Raw genomic sequence first — 14,861 nt, forward strand, 5'->3', positions numbered from 1 at the left:
GCTGCCCTCGCCGATTGCCCTGATACAGCACCAGGACCAGACTGTATACACGCGCAGATGCTTAAGCATCTCTCCAGGGACTGCCAGAGACACGTTCTCGCGGTATTTAACCGCATTTGGAGCGAAGGCGTGTTCCCGTCGCAATGGCGAGAGGGTCTTATTGTCCCCATTTTGAAGCCCGGTGCGGACCCACTGGCGGTGGACAGCTATCGTCCCATTACCCTCACCAACGTTTTGTGCAAATTGCTCGAACGTATGGTGGGGCGGCGTTTGTGTTGGGTCCTTGAATCGCGCGGTCTCCTCGCTCCATCCCAGGGTGGCTTCCGTCGGGGCCGGTCTGCAGCGGACAATTTGGTGCGGCTGGAATCTGCTATCCGTACGGCCTTTGCCCGACGTCAGCATCTCGTTGCTGTATTTTTCGATCTGCGGAAGGCGTATGACACCACATGGAGGCATCACATCCTTGCCACGTTGCATGAGTGGGGTCTTCGTGGTCAGCTCCCGGCTTTTCTTCAAACCTTTTTATTGCGCCGCTCTTTCCGGGTGCAAGTCGGTGCAGCCTCTAGTTCATCTTATATACAGGAGAATGGGGTCCCGCAGGGCTCGGTGTTGAGCGTGTCCTTATTTCTAGTGGCCATTAATGGTCTGGCAGCAGCCGTGGGGTCGTCGGTGTCTCCTTCTTTGTATGCCGACGACTTCTGCATCTCATTTAGCTCCACGACTACGGGAGTCGCCGAACGCAGGCTGCAAGTAGCCGTTCGCAAGGCAGCATCATGGGCTCTGACTCATGGTTTTCAGTTCTCTGCAGCCGAGACTCGAGTTATGCACTTCTGCAGGCGTCGGACGGTCCACCCTCATCCTGAACTTTACCTCGACGGCCACCTCCTTGAAGTGGTGGACACTTGCCGCTTCTTGGGACTCGTGTTTGATGCCCGGCTCACATGGGTTCCTCATATTACTCAGCTGAAGCAAAAATGCTGGCGGCACCTCAACGCCCTCCGCTGCCTCAGCCACACATCTTGGGGTGCGGATCGCTGCACGCTGTTGCGACTGTACAGCGCCCTGGTGCAGTCCAGGCTTGATTATGGGAGCCTGGCCTATGGGTCTGCATCACCCTCAGTGTTGAAGTTGTTAGACCCCATACACCACTGTGGGGTCCGGCTTGCAACTGGCGCTTTTCGTACCAGCCCCGTGGATAGTCTACTGGTGGAGGCTGGGGTTCCCCCGCTGCGGATTCGCCGCCATCGGCTGCTCGCCGACTATGCTGTCCACGTGCATTGCTCGCCAGGCCATCCCAATCGTCGCCTGCTTTTCCCTGCCATGGTCCTCCATCTGCCCGAACGGCGACCTAGGTCTGGGCTTTCCGTCGCTGTCCGCGTTCAGTCCCTGCTGTCGGAATTGGGTTCATTCCCTCTTCCGCCTCCCTTCCGGGTCCGTGCTCCTACGCCTCCCTGGTGTTTGTCCCGGCCGTCCGTACGTCTGGACTTGGCACAGGGACCAAAGGACTCGGTTCCGCCTGTGGCCCTCCGTCGCCAATTTCTTGCACTCCTCGCCTCCTTTTCGGAATGCGAGACTGTCTACACCGATGGTTCCCTGGTTGATGGTCGCACTGCCTACGCTTTTGCTCACGCTGCCCATGTTGAACAGCGCTCCTTGCCGGCTGGCTGCAGTATTTTTACTGCAGAGCTGGTGGCCATATTGCGCGCTCTTGAGCATATGCGTTCCTGCTCAGGTACGTCCATTGTCATCTGCAGTGACTCCCTGAGCAGCCTCCAGGCCATCGACCGCTGCTATCCCTCATGTCCTCTGGTGTCCAATATTCGGGAGTCTGTTTCCACCATTACCCGCTCTGGACGTTCGGTGGTCTTTGTTTGGACGCCGGGTCACGTTGGCATCCCGGGGAACGAACGTGTCGACAGGTTGGCCAAAGGGGCGATCGACGCCCCAGTTTTGGAGATCGGCCTTACGGCTCGCGACCAGCAGCTGGTGTTGCGCCGTATGGTTCTTGGGATGTGGGCTGCTGAGTGGCGTGACATGACTGCCCCGAATAAACTGCGGGCTGTCAAGGAGACGACCGATGTGTGGCGTTCCTCCCTGCGGGCTTCTCGCAGGGACTCGGTAGTCCTATGTCGGCTGCGCATAGGCCATACCTACCTGACGCACGGCCATCTTTTGCGTCAGGAGGATCCCCCCCTGTGTCAGTGTGGGTCCCGGCAGACGGTTGCCCACATTTTATTGGAGTGTCCCCGACTGCGCACCCTCCGGCGGACTTTTAATCTCCCGGGCACTTTGCCTTTGATTTTATGCGACGATGCCTCAATGGCTGACAATGTTTTAAATTTTATCCGTGGAAGTCCTTTTTATGGTTCTATTTAGGGAGGTCCTGCACCTTTCCCATTCTGTGTCTTTTGTCCTCGTGTCTCTCCGAATTTGTTGCTGTTTTGGTGTTTAGTCTGCTGGTTGACTCTTTCCCTTTTTTGTCTCGCGGTCAGTCAACCAGTTTCCGGCCATCTTCTTTTCTTCTGTTTATTTCTGTCTGGTGTTTGTCTGTCCTCTTCATGTCTGTAGTGTTCGTTGCTGCATTTGTGTTCTTTTAGTGCCTGGGGGGGAGTCTCGTTCCCCTTGGGGTTTTATCTGCTCCGCGCCTTTGTCTCGTCTGTTTTTTTTTTGGAATGGGGGACTGATGACCTTAGCTGTTTAGTCCCCCTTAAACATCCCAACAACCACCACCATCTGCCTCTCCCCTCACCTCCATGTCTGCTACTTGCCCTTGCCCCCGGCTGTGCGCCCGCCCCTCTCTGCCCCCGGCCCCGGCTGCGCGCCCGCCCCTCTCTGCCCCTGGCCCCTCTCTATTTCATGCCATCCTTCATAATACCAACTCTGTTCTAACACCCCCCCCCCCCCCCCACCGCCCTTTCTGTTGCATCTCCACCCCCTTGAGATCCTTGCCTGCTGTTGTGGTCCAGCCCACCACCATCGCCCTCTCCCTCGTGGTGCTGCACCCCACCTTTGTTACCCTGATATCTCCTGTCTCCTTTGTTATCTAATCCCTTCCAAATTGATTTCAGCCTTCAGTGATCCCGCTACCTTCTGATCACCTTGTTCTGTCCACCCTACTTTGGCTGCCATTCTCCAGTTTCCGCCCACCATTTTCCCACTTGCCTGATGTCTACCCATCCTCTGCATATTGCCTGTCACCTGTCCCTGTCTCTTAGCCTGTCACCTGTCCCCCTCCCCATCTCTCAGCCTGTCACGTGTTCTGCTGCCCATTTGCGCCAGCCCCTCTGCTGTTTTGTACATTCCCTTATACATTTCCCTTACCCATTTATATTCGTATATGAATCTGTCCCCTTGTGTACCTGTTCCTCTGTATTTCCTACTCCTCCTCCTCCTACCATTGTGCTTTTATTGGAAATAATCATTACTGTCTCAAAAATACTATTTTGGGTGATTTCTACGTACATTACCTATAAGCTGTTATCTTGCAGAGGGATGGAGGTGTCCCAGTCACGAAGTCATACACCTGACCCATTGTCACCAGAGCAGCAACCATCACAATCACCTGCTGTTAGACCACAGGGTCCTAGTCCTACAATGCAGCAGCGAATTAAAGCGATTGGTGTACCCACTCCGCTGGCAATGTCAAGTCCAGTCCGCAGGTCAGTGATTACAAGAAAAATTTCCTAATAGAAATTTTAGACTGAGAAATTGTGACCAATCTGCATGAGTGGGTGTAAAATATATAACATTACTTTAATATTAGTCTCCATCATGAATTTGCAAGGAGGAGGTTAGTAAAATGGATGCATAGATGTTGTTTTCTTTGATGGCATTGAATATGGTATGGAAGTATTCCACCAGCATGACATCATGACATTAATTAATTTCTCAATATTGGTTCAGTTTTTTAAATTTGTTAATTATTTTTTTTATTTCTTGTTGAATTTATTTAGAAGTTGTTGGTTCCATGTTTATTTTTTGCTCTCTCTTAAATTCAGGCCAGCTATGAGGTACCACCTCACTGCTGACTTCAGAGATTTGGCAGCAGTAATTTAAAATGCTGTGTCATGGCTTTGAAATATTTGATACTTCTTATTGTTTATTTACAAAAGCATTGAATCCTCGTTTATCTATTAGTATGTACACCATACAATTTCTTCATGGTTGGGGTCCCAAATAAAACTTCAGTAACAAAAATGCAACAAGAAACAGATATCTGGGTGAATACGATGTATCTATCATTATACTCCTTTGTGCCTTGTATATGGTAAGGTGCAGGTGAGTTACTGTGCTTAAATTTTTTGTTTTATTTTTTGTTCCTTGAATAATAGGTGTTTTACTGATGTTCAGATAGATTTTTTGGTCACATGCAATGTTGCAAGTTTATATAGTTTTCAAGTTTTTTTTTTTTTTTAAGTGTGCTGGAAAAGACAGGGCTTGGTGCTGTTTGACTCCTACAGGGCATTTCTGTATTTTTGTAACATGTAATTGTTCCTTACTGTCAGTTGATGGTGTTTCAAGTTCATTAAGTTCCTGAAGTAGAAAGGTATACTGCTTTGTAGTCTCATTCGAGTGTGTGTGTGTTTCATGCAACTTAATTGTTATGTTGTGTGCTGCATAGAGAATCAACAAATAAATGTTGTCTGGCTCCCAGCCTGCTGAAAGCGTTTTGATTTTATGCCACTTTGGCAGCTTGTGTATTAATTTCTTTCTTACTTTCTTGTTTTGTCACAAGAGACTCTGTTTCAGAGTTCACCATCACATCAATATTTGAGATGACCCAGGAATTGAAGCTGCAACCTCCGCATTGGTAGTCAGCAATCCTAGCCATTAGACCATGTACTTGACCTCAGTAAATTAAGACCCATTCCAAATTGGACAAGAGCAGGTGGCCTTATTAAAGAGTGACATTTACTGTCCTTATTACATAAGACCTGTTCCAAATTGGATTAGAAGTTTCATTTGCAGGGAAATGGGAGACATATTTTAAATATGTTTCCCCAAAACAAAATCAGTATAACAGTATTCACTTAACATTGCTTTTTAAAGGATGTTTTTGTTTGGTTCTCCATTTTTGATGGCACATTCATATTAGTTGTTTGTAAAAGACGTACAAAATAACACCCAAATGCGGGAGGGGGGGAGGAATTACTGTGACAATGATCTCTCTTAAGCTAAGTTTTCCCTGTTTCAGTTTGGACACATTTGAAAACTGCTGAGAGTTTAAGCATTTCAACTCAGTAATATACTTGTATTAGCATACCAAACATAAGTTTGATGAGTTAAATGTAAACTTACTCACAGCTTTTGTATAATGAAATAAGCCACAGTAAAATTCATGGCGTTGCAGAAAATCTGATTACTGTTCATCTAAATATTGAAGAACGGTGATCCTCTTTCCATAGAATCTACTACTTACTCTTGATGACTCATTTATGTTCAAGATTTTTCAAGTTTGTTTTGGGACATGTTGCCTTATGAGTATTTACTCATATGGAGATGTGAAACATCACAATTTTGTAATCAAAATGAGCAAACTAAACGAGAGTTAGTTAAAAATATGTTTGAGCTATTTAAGCTCGTCTTAAATGAAAGTATATGTACTTAATGCAGAACTGTTGTCATGTTTGTTCCCCCAAATCATCTTTGTTTAATAAGAGGTTAGTGGAATTGTTCTTATTCAATAACATTGTAAATCGTGAGAAGAAATTATGAATGCAAAGACACTCTGATAATTTTAGTTCTTACGTCTACTCCTGTTGAGCTTCTTATTCTTCATTATTGTTTTATTCTTGTACTGAAACGGAATTGCTGTCAGCTACTTAGATATATTTACACATATTTTGATTGGAATTTGACAAGTGGAATTGATGAATCTACTCATGTATTTGATATACTTCTTTTAGTTGTGGTATGCCGCTACAGTAAAATGAGATACGTTCAGAGAGATTTTACATGAAGAGTGCATATTTTCTTTATTTTAATGCAGCAGCCTGAACACTAAATAATTTATTTAACTATTAAATCAGATAATTCATATTCAGGTTTTCATAAAACAATATTCACCTTATTGTGCATTATGTCTTATTAGTTCAGTAAGTGATTTTTGACACAGCTTTCTGGGTTGCAGAAGTGGAAGTGCTTTAAGATTCAAAGAAATTTGTTCCCTGAGACTTCACTAATTATACTGGGTAATGTCAAAACTACATTGTTTAAGGTGCTGTATCTGAGTATTTAATAGTTGTCTCCCTTGTCTTATTTGCAACAGAATGTGCCTCACATGCATTTGGTGTGTGTGTGTCAGAGTTAATGTGAATGTTCTGTGCAGTGTACTATGTAAGACAGTAAAAAAGGATAATCTTAGATACACACTTTATTATGGTAATTATGGTGTTGATTATACTACTAGACAGGTAGGCAGCCCACAGCAAACAATATCGTGTGACTTAAACCCCATATCGTATTTCAGTACTACGATTATGTGTAATCTTGCTGCACTTTGCTTTTGAAACTGAGCATTGGTAGTTTATGTGCATTAAAATTGGTTTCTTTGGAATTGTAAGCAAAGTGTATTTTTACTGTGTGCTACCACCCAGTGGTTACAATACTCAGTCATAAAAATATCTTTACATGTAAAGAACCGAACAAAATTATTCAGATTCAGTAAGAATGTTCTTTAATAAGCAGTTTTCAAAAATGTCACAATAAAGTGCCAAATTGCCTCCAAACTTAATCTGTGTCTTATACTCGAAATTAATATAAAAATGACCATTGTTAGATTTAAAAGTCCCTCCAGTCTTAAAATTAGCCATATAGCTGATGCCGTGGAAAACCTATCTCTATCCGGCAACATCGGATTCAAGTGGCAGCAGCACTGCACCACTGCAACGAACATGAGTTGCAGGGATTCACAAGCTTGCTAACACTGTCTGGCCTATGGTGCATCATTATAGTCTATGGTACAAGTGAACTTGAATTGAAAGTGATATATGTTATTACTATAGTTCAATTCTTTTATCTTGGCGGCTCGCGCATGCCCGCCTAGACGCGGGAGATTGCTGCGTTGCCAGTTGCACACGACGCACGCGCCAAGAGAAGCAGCGCCATAATGGCATAGTTCGCGAGCTTACGTTTAGGGGGGAGCGCGCAGTTCATGAAGTAAAGCCACCATGGCCGCATTAACCCTTTCGCTGCTACAAAGACGTGCTCCCTTTATTCCGCGCTGTGGGCGATTTTGTCACTGCACTGCTCGCCTGTGCAGACACAGTGTGTTCCGACTGCTTTGACACTCTTTATCATTCGATTTCACAAAAACTGTTTGGCTCAAAAATTAGATTTTTACCTATCTTCTTGACTGATACCTTCCCCCCATAAATGACTTAATTTTGTTTCGATGTTCAACGCAGTTATTATGCAGCATTAAATATAGTAAACCATTACTCGAAATTTTGATGAGTTTGCAGAGGTAAAGTCCATAGAGTATACTTTCCGGATGGTCGATTTTAGTTGCCACAATGTTGAGAATGAAATGTGGACAAGATACCTATATATTTCATTTAATTTAAGTACCACATAAGTGTCGTATGTAATATTGAGAAATATTCCACCTTTCGCGACTAACAAAAGTTTTACTTACACTGGGCACGTTTGGCTTTAGTTTAAAGCACTTCAATCAATCAAAAGGAAGTAGACAAAATACATTAAACAAAACTGTGGACTTACAAAAACATTAGGACTTGAATATACCGTCTGTCAGTGAAGTGCTCAGAGCTATGTCAAATATAATTTTGTGTGTGGCATACACAAACAGCATTTATTTGCTAAAGCACTGATGAGCCAACACAAACGTTGAATATTGTGCTACCGCAGCAAAAAACTACGAAAGGTGACTTGGCAATGGAGGACACAAAATACAGTCCTCTTATGATGCTTCAAAAGAGAGAAACGCGTCTGGTCTAAATAAGTCGCTTATTACAGTTGCAGAAGAGGGATATATTTCAGTACCATTGGTAAAACTGCGACTGTGGAACAAAAACAAGAAATAGAACATGAAAACCATTGTGTATGTGCCATACCTTTCACCGATAGAAGTGCTTCAAAATAAAGCCAAATGCGCCCTGTGTAAATAAAACTTTTATTACAGTCGCGAAAGACGGAATATTTCTCAATATTACATACGACACCTATGTGGTACTTAAATTAAATGAGATATTGTTATACAGGAAATATTATATGAAATTTAGGTATCTTGTCCACATTTCATTCTCAACATTGTGGCAACTAAAATTGACCATACGGAAAGTATACGCTATGGACTTTTTTTTACCTCTGCAAACTCTTCAAAATTTCGTGCAATGGTTTACTACATTTAATGCTGCACATCAAAACAAAATTAAGTCATTTATGGGGGGAAGGTATCAGTCAAGAAGACGTGTAAAAATCAAATTTTTTGGCCAAATAGTTTTTGTGAAATCGAATGATAAGTGTGTCAAAGCAGTGGGAACACCATGTGTCTGCACAGGCGAGAAGTGCAGTGATGACAAAATCGCGCACAGCGCGGAATGCGGGGAGCACGTGTCTGCAGCAGCGAAAAAGTTAATGAAGAGGCAAAGCACTAGAAATTTCATTCAAACGAATAAAATTCGTGAAGTAAGGCACTTCAATATTGTTTTTAAATAAAGAAAATATTAAGCACCGCACAAGGTTTGAACTCATAACTTTTCACTTGGTAGCCCAACACCTTAACCGTTCCGCTACCTCAGCTCATCGAACAGTGTAATTCCATAAGGACTCTAACACCCCATGCAACTACTTATAAACACTGTTGGTATGACTATGAATTACTCACGCTTCGTCGAAGTACAATAGGAAATAAACAATTACCGCTGTTCTTTATTGCGAAGAAGCAGTTCGTGAGATTTGAAACAAACACCTTTCCTTGCTATTGCCTGAATTAGGAGTCTTATGGCTTGTTTGGTTTAATTAATTAATAGAATATGAAGCAACTGGTATAAAGAATGCTTTTTCCAATTTTTCTATAAAAGAAAGTCCGCTATCAAGACATTGCTTTTGTTCTATTACTTTATTTATGACTGAACGTTTCTAAAACTGAAGACACTCATCCGTGCTCTGCACTGCAGTCAAGATCTGGCAACGTCGTTCTCTGTTCATTGGCTGACTGTGTTTTGTGACGTCAGATGCGCAGAACGAATCTAAACTTGGCCGCCAAGATATATGACGCGCATTTTAACAGTACAATACTTTTGTTAGCAGCTGGTTTCGTAATGGAAAAAAAGGTATTCGTATGATGCAAGCTATAAATTGAAAATAAAAGCATATGTAGAGCAACATGGATACAGAGCAGCTGCACGGCATTTCAGCCTTCCATCAGCAGAAAGAAATCATTCATTATTGGCAGGCTAGTAAAGAAAAATTGAAAAAAATGGCTAAGACTAAATGTGCAAATCGAGGGCTGAATGCAAAACGGCCAAAACCAGAAGATGATGCATTGAAATAGATTCAAGGTCACTATCAAAATAGCATTGAAATTAATATGAAAGAGATTCAAATACACAATCGTAAGCTAATGCTATAGTGGAACTTAACAGACTTTAAGGATGAAGTTGGTTGGTTGTGAAGGTCATGGACTTAGCATGAGAACCAAAACCAAAGTATCTCAGAAAATGTGACAGGAGTATGAATTTAAAATTTCTTTTCATCGCTTTATTATTCAGCTTTGAAAGAAAACCAGTGTGGAACCAAGCCAAACAATGAATATGGATGAAACTCCTCTGACATTTGATGATGTGCCGAGTAACAGAACTGTTGCCAGGAAACGTGCTTGAAAAAATGCACTACACTACTGTCCTTTCATTGTGTGCTGATGATACTAAACTTATTCCAGTGATTATTTTCAAGTGCAAAACAATGCCAAAACCTTCTGAAATACCATCGGGTGTTGTTGTTTATGTACATGACAAAGATTAAATGGATGAGATTAGTATGAAATTATGGATTAACAGAGGCTGGGAGAGAAAGAAAGGTGTTTTATTGAAGAAGAGTTCTCTTCTTGTGCCAGATCAAATTAATAGTCAATTGAAAAATTCTGTGAAAGGGAAATTGAGACAGAGAAATACAGTGTGTACCGTTATTCTGGGAGGACTTGACTTCTCAATTTCAGCCTCTTGATGTCACAATAAATAAACCATTTAAAGGGAATATGAGAGGAATGGAACAAATGGATGGTGGATGAAAACTAGAATGAATTCACGCTGAAGGGAGCTTTAAAAGACGAGCAATCAAACAAATGTATCGGTGGATAAAACAGTAGAGGTCTAGAATGAGAGAAGACATTATTGTTAAATCTTTAAAAAAGTGTGGCATAAGAAATGCTCTCAATTGCTGTGAAGACCATCTTATATATGAAGAGGACAATAGTGACCACGAAAAGGGAAGAGGGTTGGGTTGGGTTGGGTTGGGTTGGGTTGGGTTGTTTTTGGGGGAGTAGACCAGACAGTGAGGTCATTGGTCTCATCGGATTAGGGAAGGAAGAGAAAGGAAGTTGACCGTGCCCTTTCACAGAAACCATCCCGGCATTTGCCTGGAGCGATTTAGGGAAATCACGGAAAACCTAAATCAGGATGGCTGTCGCGAGATTGAACCGTCGTCCTGGCAAATGCGAGTCCATTGTGCTAGCCACTGCGCCAACTCGCTCGGTAAGGGAAGAGGAGGAGGAGGAGGAGAAAGTTGAGACATCAATTTTCAGGGATTTTAAAAGTCAGTTCCGTTTTATAAACTAAGAATTTTTTAGGCTGGCTTTGCGATCTGATAATTAAAATGCTAAAACTTTTCTTTAAAAATTTGCTTAAAAATTTTGCCTTACAGTCCATAGCATGTTATAGTCCGTAAAATATAGTAGTCTGGGGGAAGGACTTACTGATTCTGTCAGACTGTAAGATCACAATAATGAACGTAATTTCTACAGGGTGTTAAGAAATTCCCAACACAGAGTTCTTGGACTTGAAGAGGAGTGGGTAGATAATATTTTGAATCACAACCCTTGTCCAAAAACATACTGTTTCCATGCTACAACCATTTGAAAACGTTTTTCCATACATTAATAGCCAAAGAAATTGCTCTTGTACTAGTTTACGGGTTGTCTTCATGATGATGCAATTCAGACTCTACCAATTCGGGCGTGTTGCATCTTCTTGAGAGCACCAAAATCACACCTGCTGAAGGTGAAGGTGCCCTTTCTTGAATCCATTGCATGATTGTTATGGAAAAGGTGTGCAATGGAGTCGGATGTTGTGGAGAACGATCTTGTCATTCAGAAGGATCATGTCAGTGTATTCTGCAAATGTATACCCAACCATGTTGCTCTAACACACATAGAATCGTGAATGAGACTTGAATCAGGTCAGAGAGGTAGGATAGATGTCAAACAACATCAGTTGATGTGATGTAACCACGACTATCCTGTTGCATACCTACCTAGAAAACATGTTTTCAAACAGCGGTAGCTGTTTCCAGACATGGGTTCCTAGTCAGAATATAATGTACTCGCTTCCTTCTACAAGTCTTAGAAGTTTGTAATGGGTATTTCCACACACCCTGTATTTATTCTGGTATTTGGATTATGTCGTAGGACTGCAGGATACTAGATGGTCTTACATTGTATTGTGCATCACACTGCTTGTACATGCATTGCCATTTCTTGTTTTGGCAGTAGCTAGATATGTACCTGGACATTTGACATAATTCAGAATGTTCTCTAAGAACCTCTAAGAGGTGCACCCAGTAGACTGTTACATATTCATGAACAGCATTTGTTGCTGTTGAGTGATCTGCCACTGATCCTGTGAGTGCCACTGCTGTTTGTAGATGTCTGTGTTACGCAGCACAAGCTGATCCTCATACATAGCGTTTTATGGTTTATGAATGGCAATCACAGACCTACAAATTGGTAGGGGTTAGTTAGTTGTGACAGATCTTAGTTACTTATGTCATGGTGGAGTGACTGACACTTCCATGCATGGAGGAAACATTGACATGCATACACCACAAGCCAACATTACAGTGTTTGGTGGAGGATACCTTGTACTACTATTAGCCATTCTCATTCCTGTTTCACAAATGGAGCAAGAGAAAAAGTACTGTCTCTAAGCTGCTGCATGGTCTCTAATTTCCCTTATCTTATACTTGTGGTCCTTATGTGAAATGTTTGTTGGCAGCAGTAGAATTATCCTGCAGTCACACACAAATGCCAGTTGCTCTAAATTTTCTGTCGTGTTTCGTGAAAAAAATATCATCTTCCTTTTAGGGATTCCTATTTAAATTCACAGAGCATTTCTGTAATACTTACATGTTGATTCGGTCTACCAGTAACAGACCTAACAGCACCTCTCTGAATTGACTCGCTGTTTTCCTTTAATTCGATCTGGTGGGGATCACAAACACTCCAGCAGTTCTCAATAACAGGTCACACTAGCTTTCTATACACAGGGTCTTCTATATAGATGAGCCACACATTCCTAGAATTCTCCCAATAAAATGAAACTGAACAATCGCCTTCCCTCCTACTATCCTTATATGCTCGTTCCATTTCATATTGCTTTGCAACATTATGCATAGATATTTAATCACTACGACTGTGTCAAGCAGCTCACCACCTTAATGTATATGAATATTACAGAATTGTTGTTTGTACTGATCTCCATTAATTTACATTGTTCTACATTTACTGCAAGCTTAAATTTGTCACACCAAATAGAAATTCTGCCTAAATCTTTCCTCAGTCATTACAGCTTCATTGGCAAACGGTTGCAAATTGCTACTCACCCTATCCTTCAGATCATTCGTGTACAGTATACAGGGTGTTACAAAAAGGTACGGCCAAACTTTCAGGAAACATTCCTCACACACAAAGAAAGAAAATATGTTATGTGGACATGTGTCCAGAAACGCTTACTTTCCATGTTAGAGCTCATTTCATTACTTCTCTTCAAATCACATTAATCATGGAATGGAAACACACAGCAGCAGAACGTACCAGCGTGACTTCAAACACTTTGTTACAGGAAATGTTCAAAATGTCCTCCGTTAGCGAGGATACACGCATCCACCCTCCGTTGCATGGAATCCCTGATGCGCTGATGCAGCCCTGGAGAATGGCGTATTGTATCACAGCCGTCCACAATACGAGCACGAAGAGTCTCTACATTTGGTACTGGGGTTGCGTAGACAAGAGCTTTCAAATGCCCCCATAAATGAAAGTCAAGAGGGTTGAGGTCAGGAGAGTGTGGAGGCCATGGAATTGGTCCGCCTCTACCAATTCATGGGTCAGTGAATCTGTTGTTGAGAAGCGTATGAACACTTCGACTGAAATGTGCAGGAGCTCCATTGTGCATGAACCACATGTTGTGTCGTACTTGTAAAGGCACATGTTCTAGCAGCACAGGTAGAGTATCCCGTATAAAATCATGATAACGTGCTCCATTAAGCGTAGGTGGAAGAACATGGGGCCCAATCAAGACATCACCAACAATGCCTGCCCAAACGTTCACAGAAAATCTGTGTTGATGACGTGATTGCACAATTGCATGTGAATTCTCGTAAGCCCACACATGTTGATTGTGAAAATTTACAATTTGATCATGTTGGAATGAAGCCTCATCCGTAAAGAGAACATTTGCACTGAAATGAGGATTGACACATTGTTGGATGAAACATTCGCAGAAGTGTACCCGTGGAGGCCAATCAGCTGCTGATAGTGCCTGCACACACTGTACATGGTACGGAAACAGCTGGTTCTCCTGTAGCACTCTCCATACAGTGACGTGGTCAACGTTACCTTCTACAGCAGCAACTTCTCTGACGCTGACAGTAGGGTTATCGTCAACTGCACGAAGAATTACCTCGTCCATTGCAGGTGTCCTCATTGTTCTAGGTCTTCCCCAGTCACGAGTCATAGGCTGGAATGTTCCATGCTCCCTAAGACGCCGATCAATTGCTTCGAATGTCTTCCTGTCGGGACACCTTCATTCTGGAAATCTGTCTCGATACAAACGTACCGCGCCACGGCTATTGCCCTGTGCTAATCCATACATCAAATGGGCATCTGCCAACTACGCATTTGTAAACATTGCACTGACTGCAAAACCATGTTCGTGATGAACACTAACCTGTTGATGCTACGTACTGATGTGCTTGATGCTAGTACTGTAGAGCAATGAGTCGCATGTCAACACAAGCACCAGAGTCAACATTACCTTCCTTCAATTGGGCCAACTGGCGGTGAATCGAAGTACAGTACATACTGACGAAACTAAAATGAGCTCTTAACATGGAAATGAAGCGTTTCCGGACACATGTCCACATAACATCTTTTCTTTATTTGTGAGTGAAGAGTGTCTCCTGAAAGTTTGGCCGTACCTTTTTGTAACACCCTGTATAGACAGGGAGTTAAAAAATTCACATTTTGCAATAAATGCGAAGTCTGCCAGAAAATGTAAGAATGTGAAATTATCTATAAACATTATTTCATAATGAATTGCTCCTAGATGAAGCAATGGAATATCCAGATTGAAATATGAACAGTTATGGAAGGATAGATTGCTACTCACTGTGAAGCTGACATGTTGAATTGCAGACAGGCACAACGAAAAGATTATTACATATTAAGCTTTTGGCCAAAGCCTTCTTCAGAAATGAGAAACGCACACATGTTCACATTATCAAGCACACTTCACACACAGATGTCCACTATTTCTGGCCTGAACAGCAAGAGACAGTGGTCATATGATGAGCTACACTTGCTTGTGTGAATGCATGTATGTTTTTTGTTTTTGATGATGGCTTTG

General features: G+C 42.5%; 1 protein-coding gene across 1 annotated transcript in view; it reads left to right on the plus strand.

Moving 5' to 3' along the window:
- Positions 1–14,861, plus strand: part of LOC126246633 (palmitoyltransferase ZDHHC8) — a 293,717-nt gene that overhangs the window by 239,347 nt on the left and 39,509 nt on the right. Inside the window, exon 8 of the mRNA XM_049948415.1 lies at positions 3,489–3,659. Within this exon, the coding sequence (XP_049804372.1) occupies positions 3,489–3,659 (171 nt within the window). The remainder of the gene's footprint in view (positions 1–3,488; positions 3,660–14,861) is intronic.

The sequence above is a fragment of the Schistocerca nitens genome, chromosome 1, assembly GCF_023898315.1.
Source record: "Schistocerca nitens isolate TAMUIC-IGC-003100 chromosome 1, iqSchNite1.1, whole genome shotgun sequence".
NCBI classification, from domain to species: domain Eukaryota; kingdom Metazoa; phylum Arthropoda; class Insecta; order Orthoptera; family Acrididae; genus Schistocerca; species Schistocerca nitens.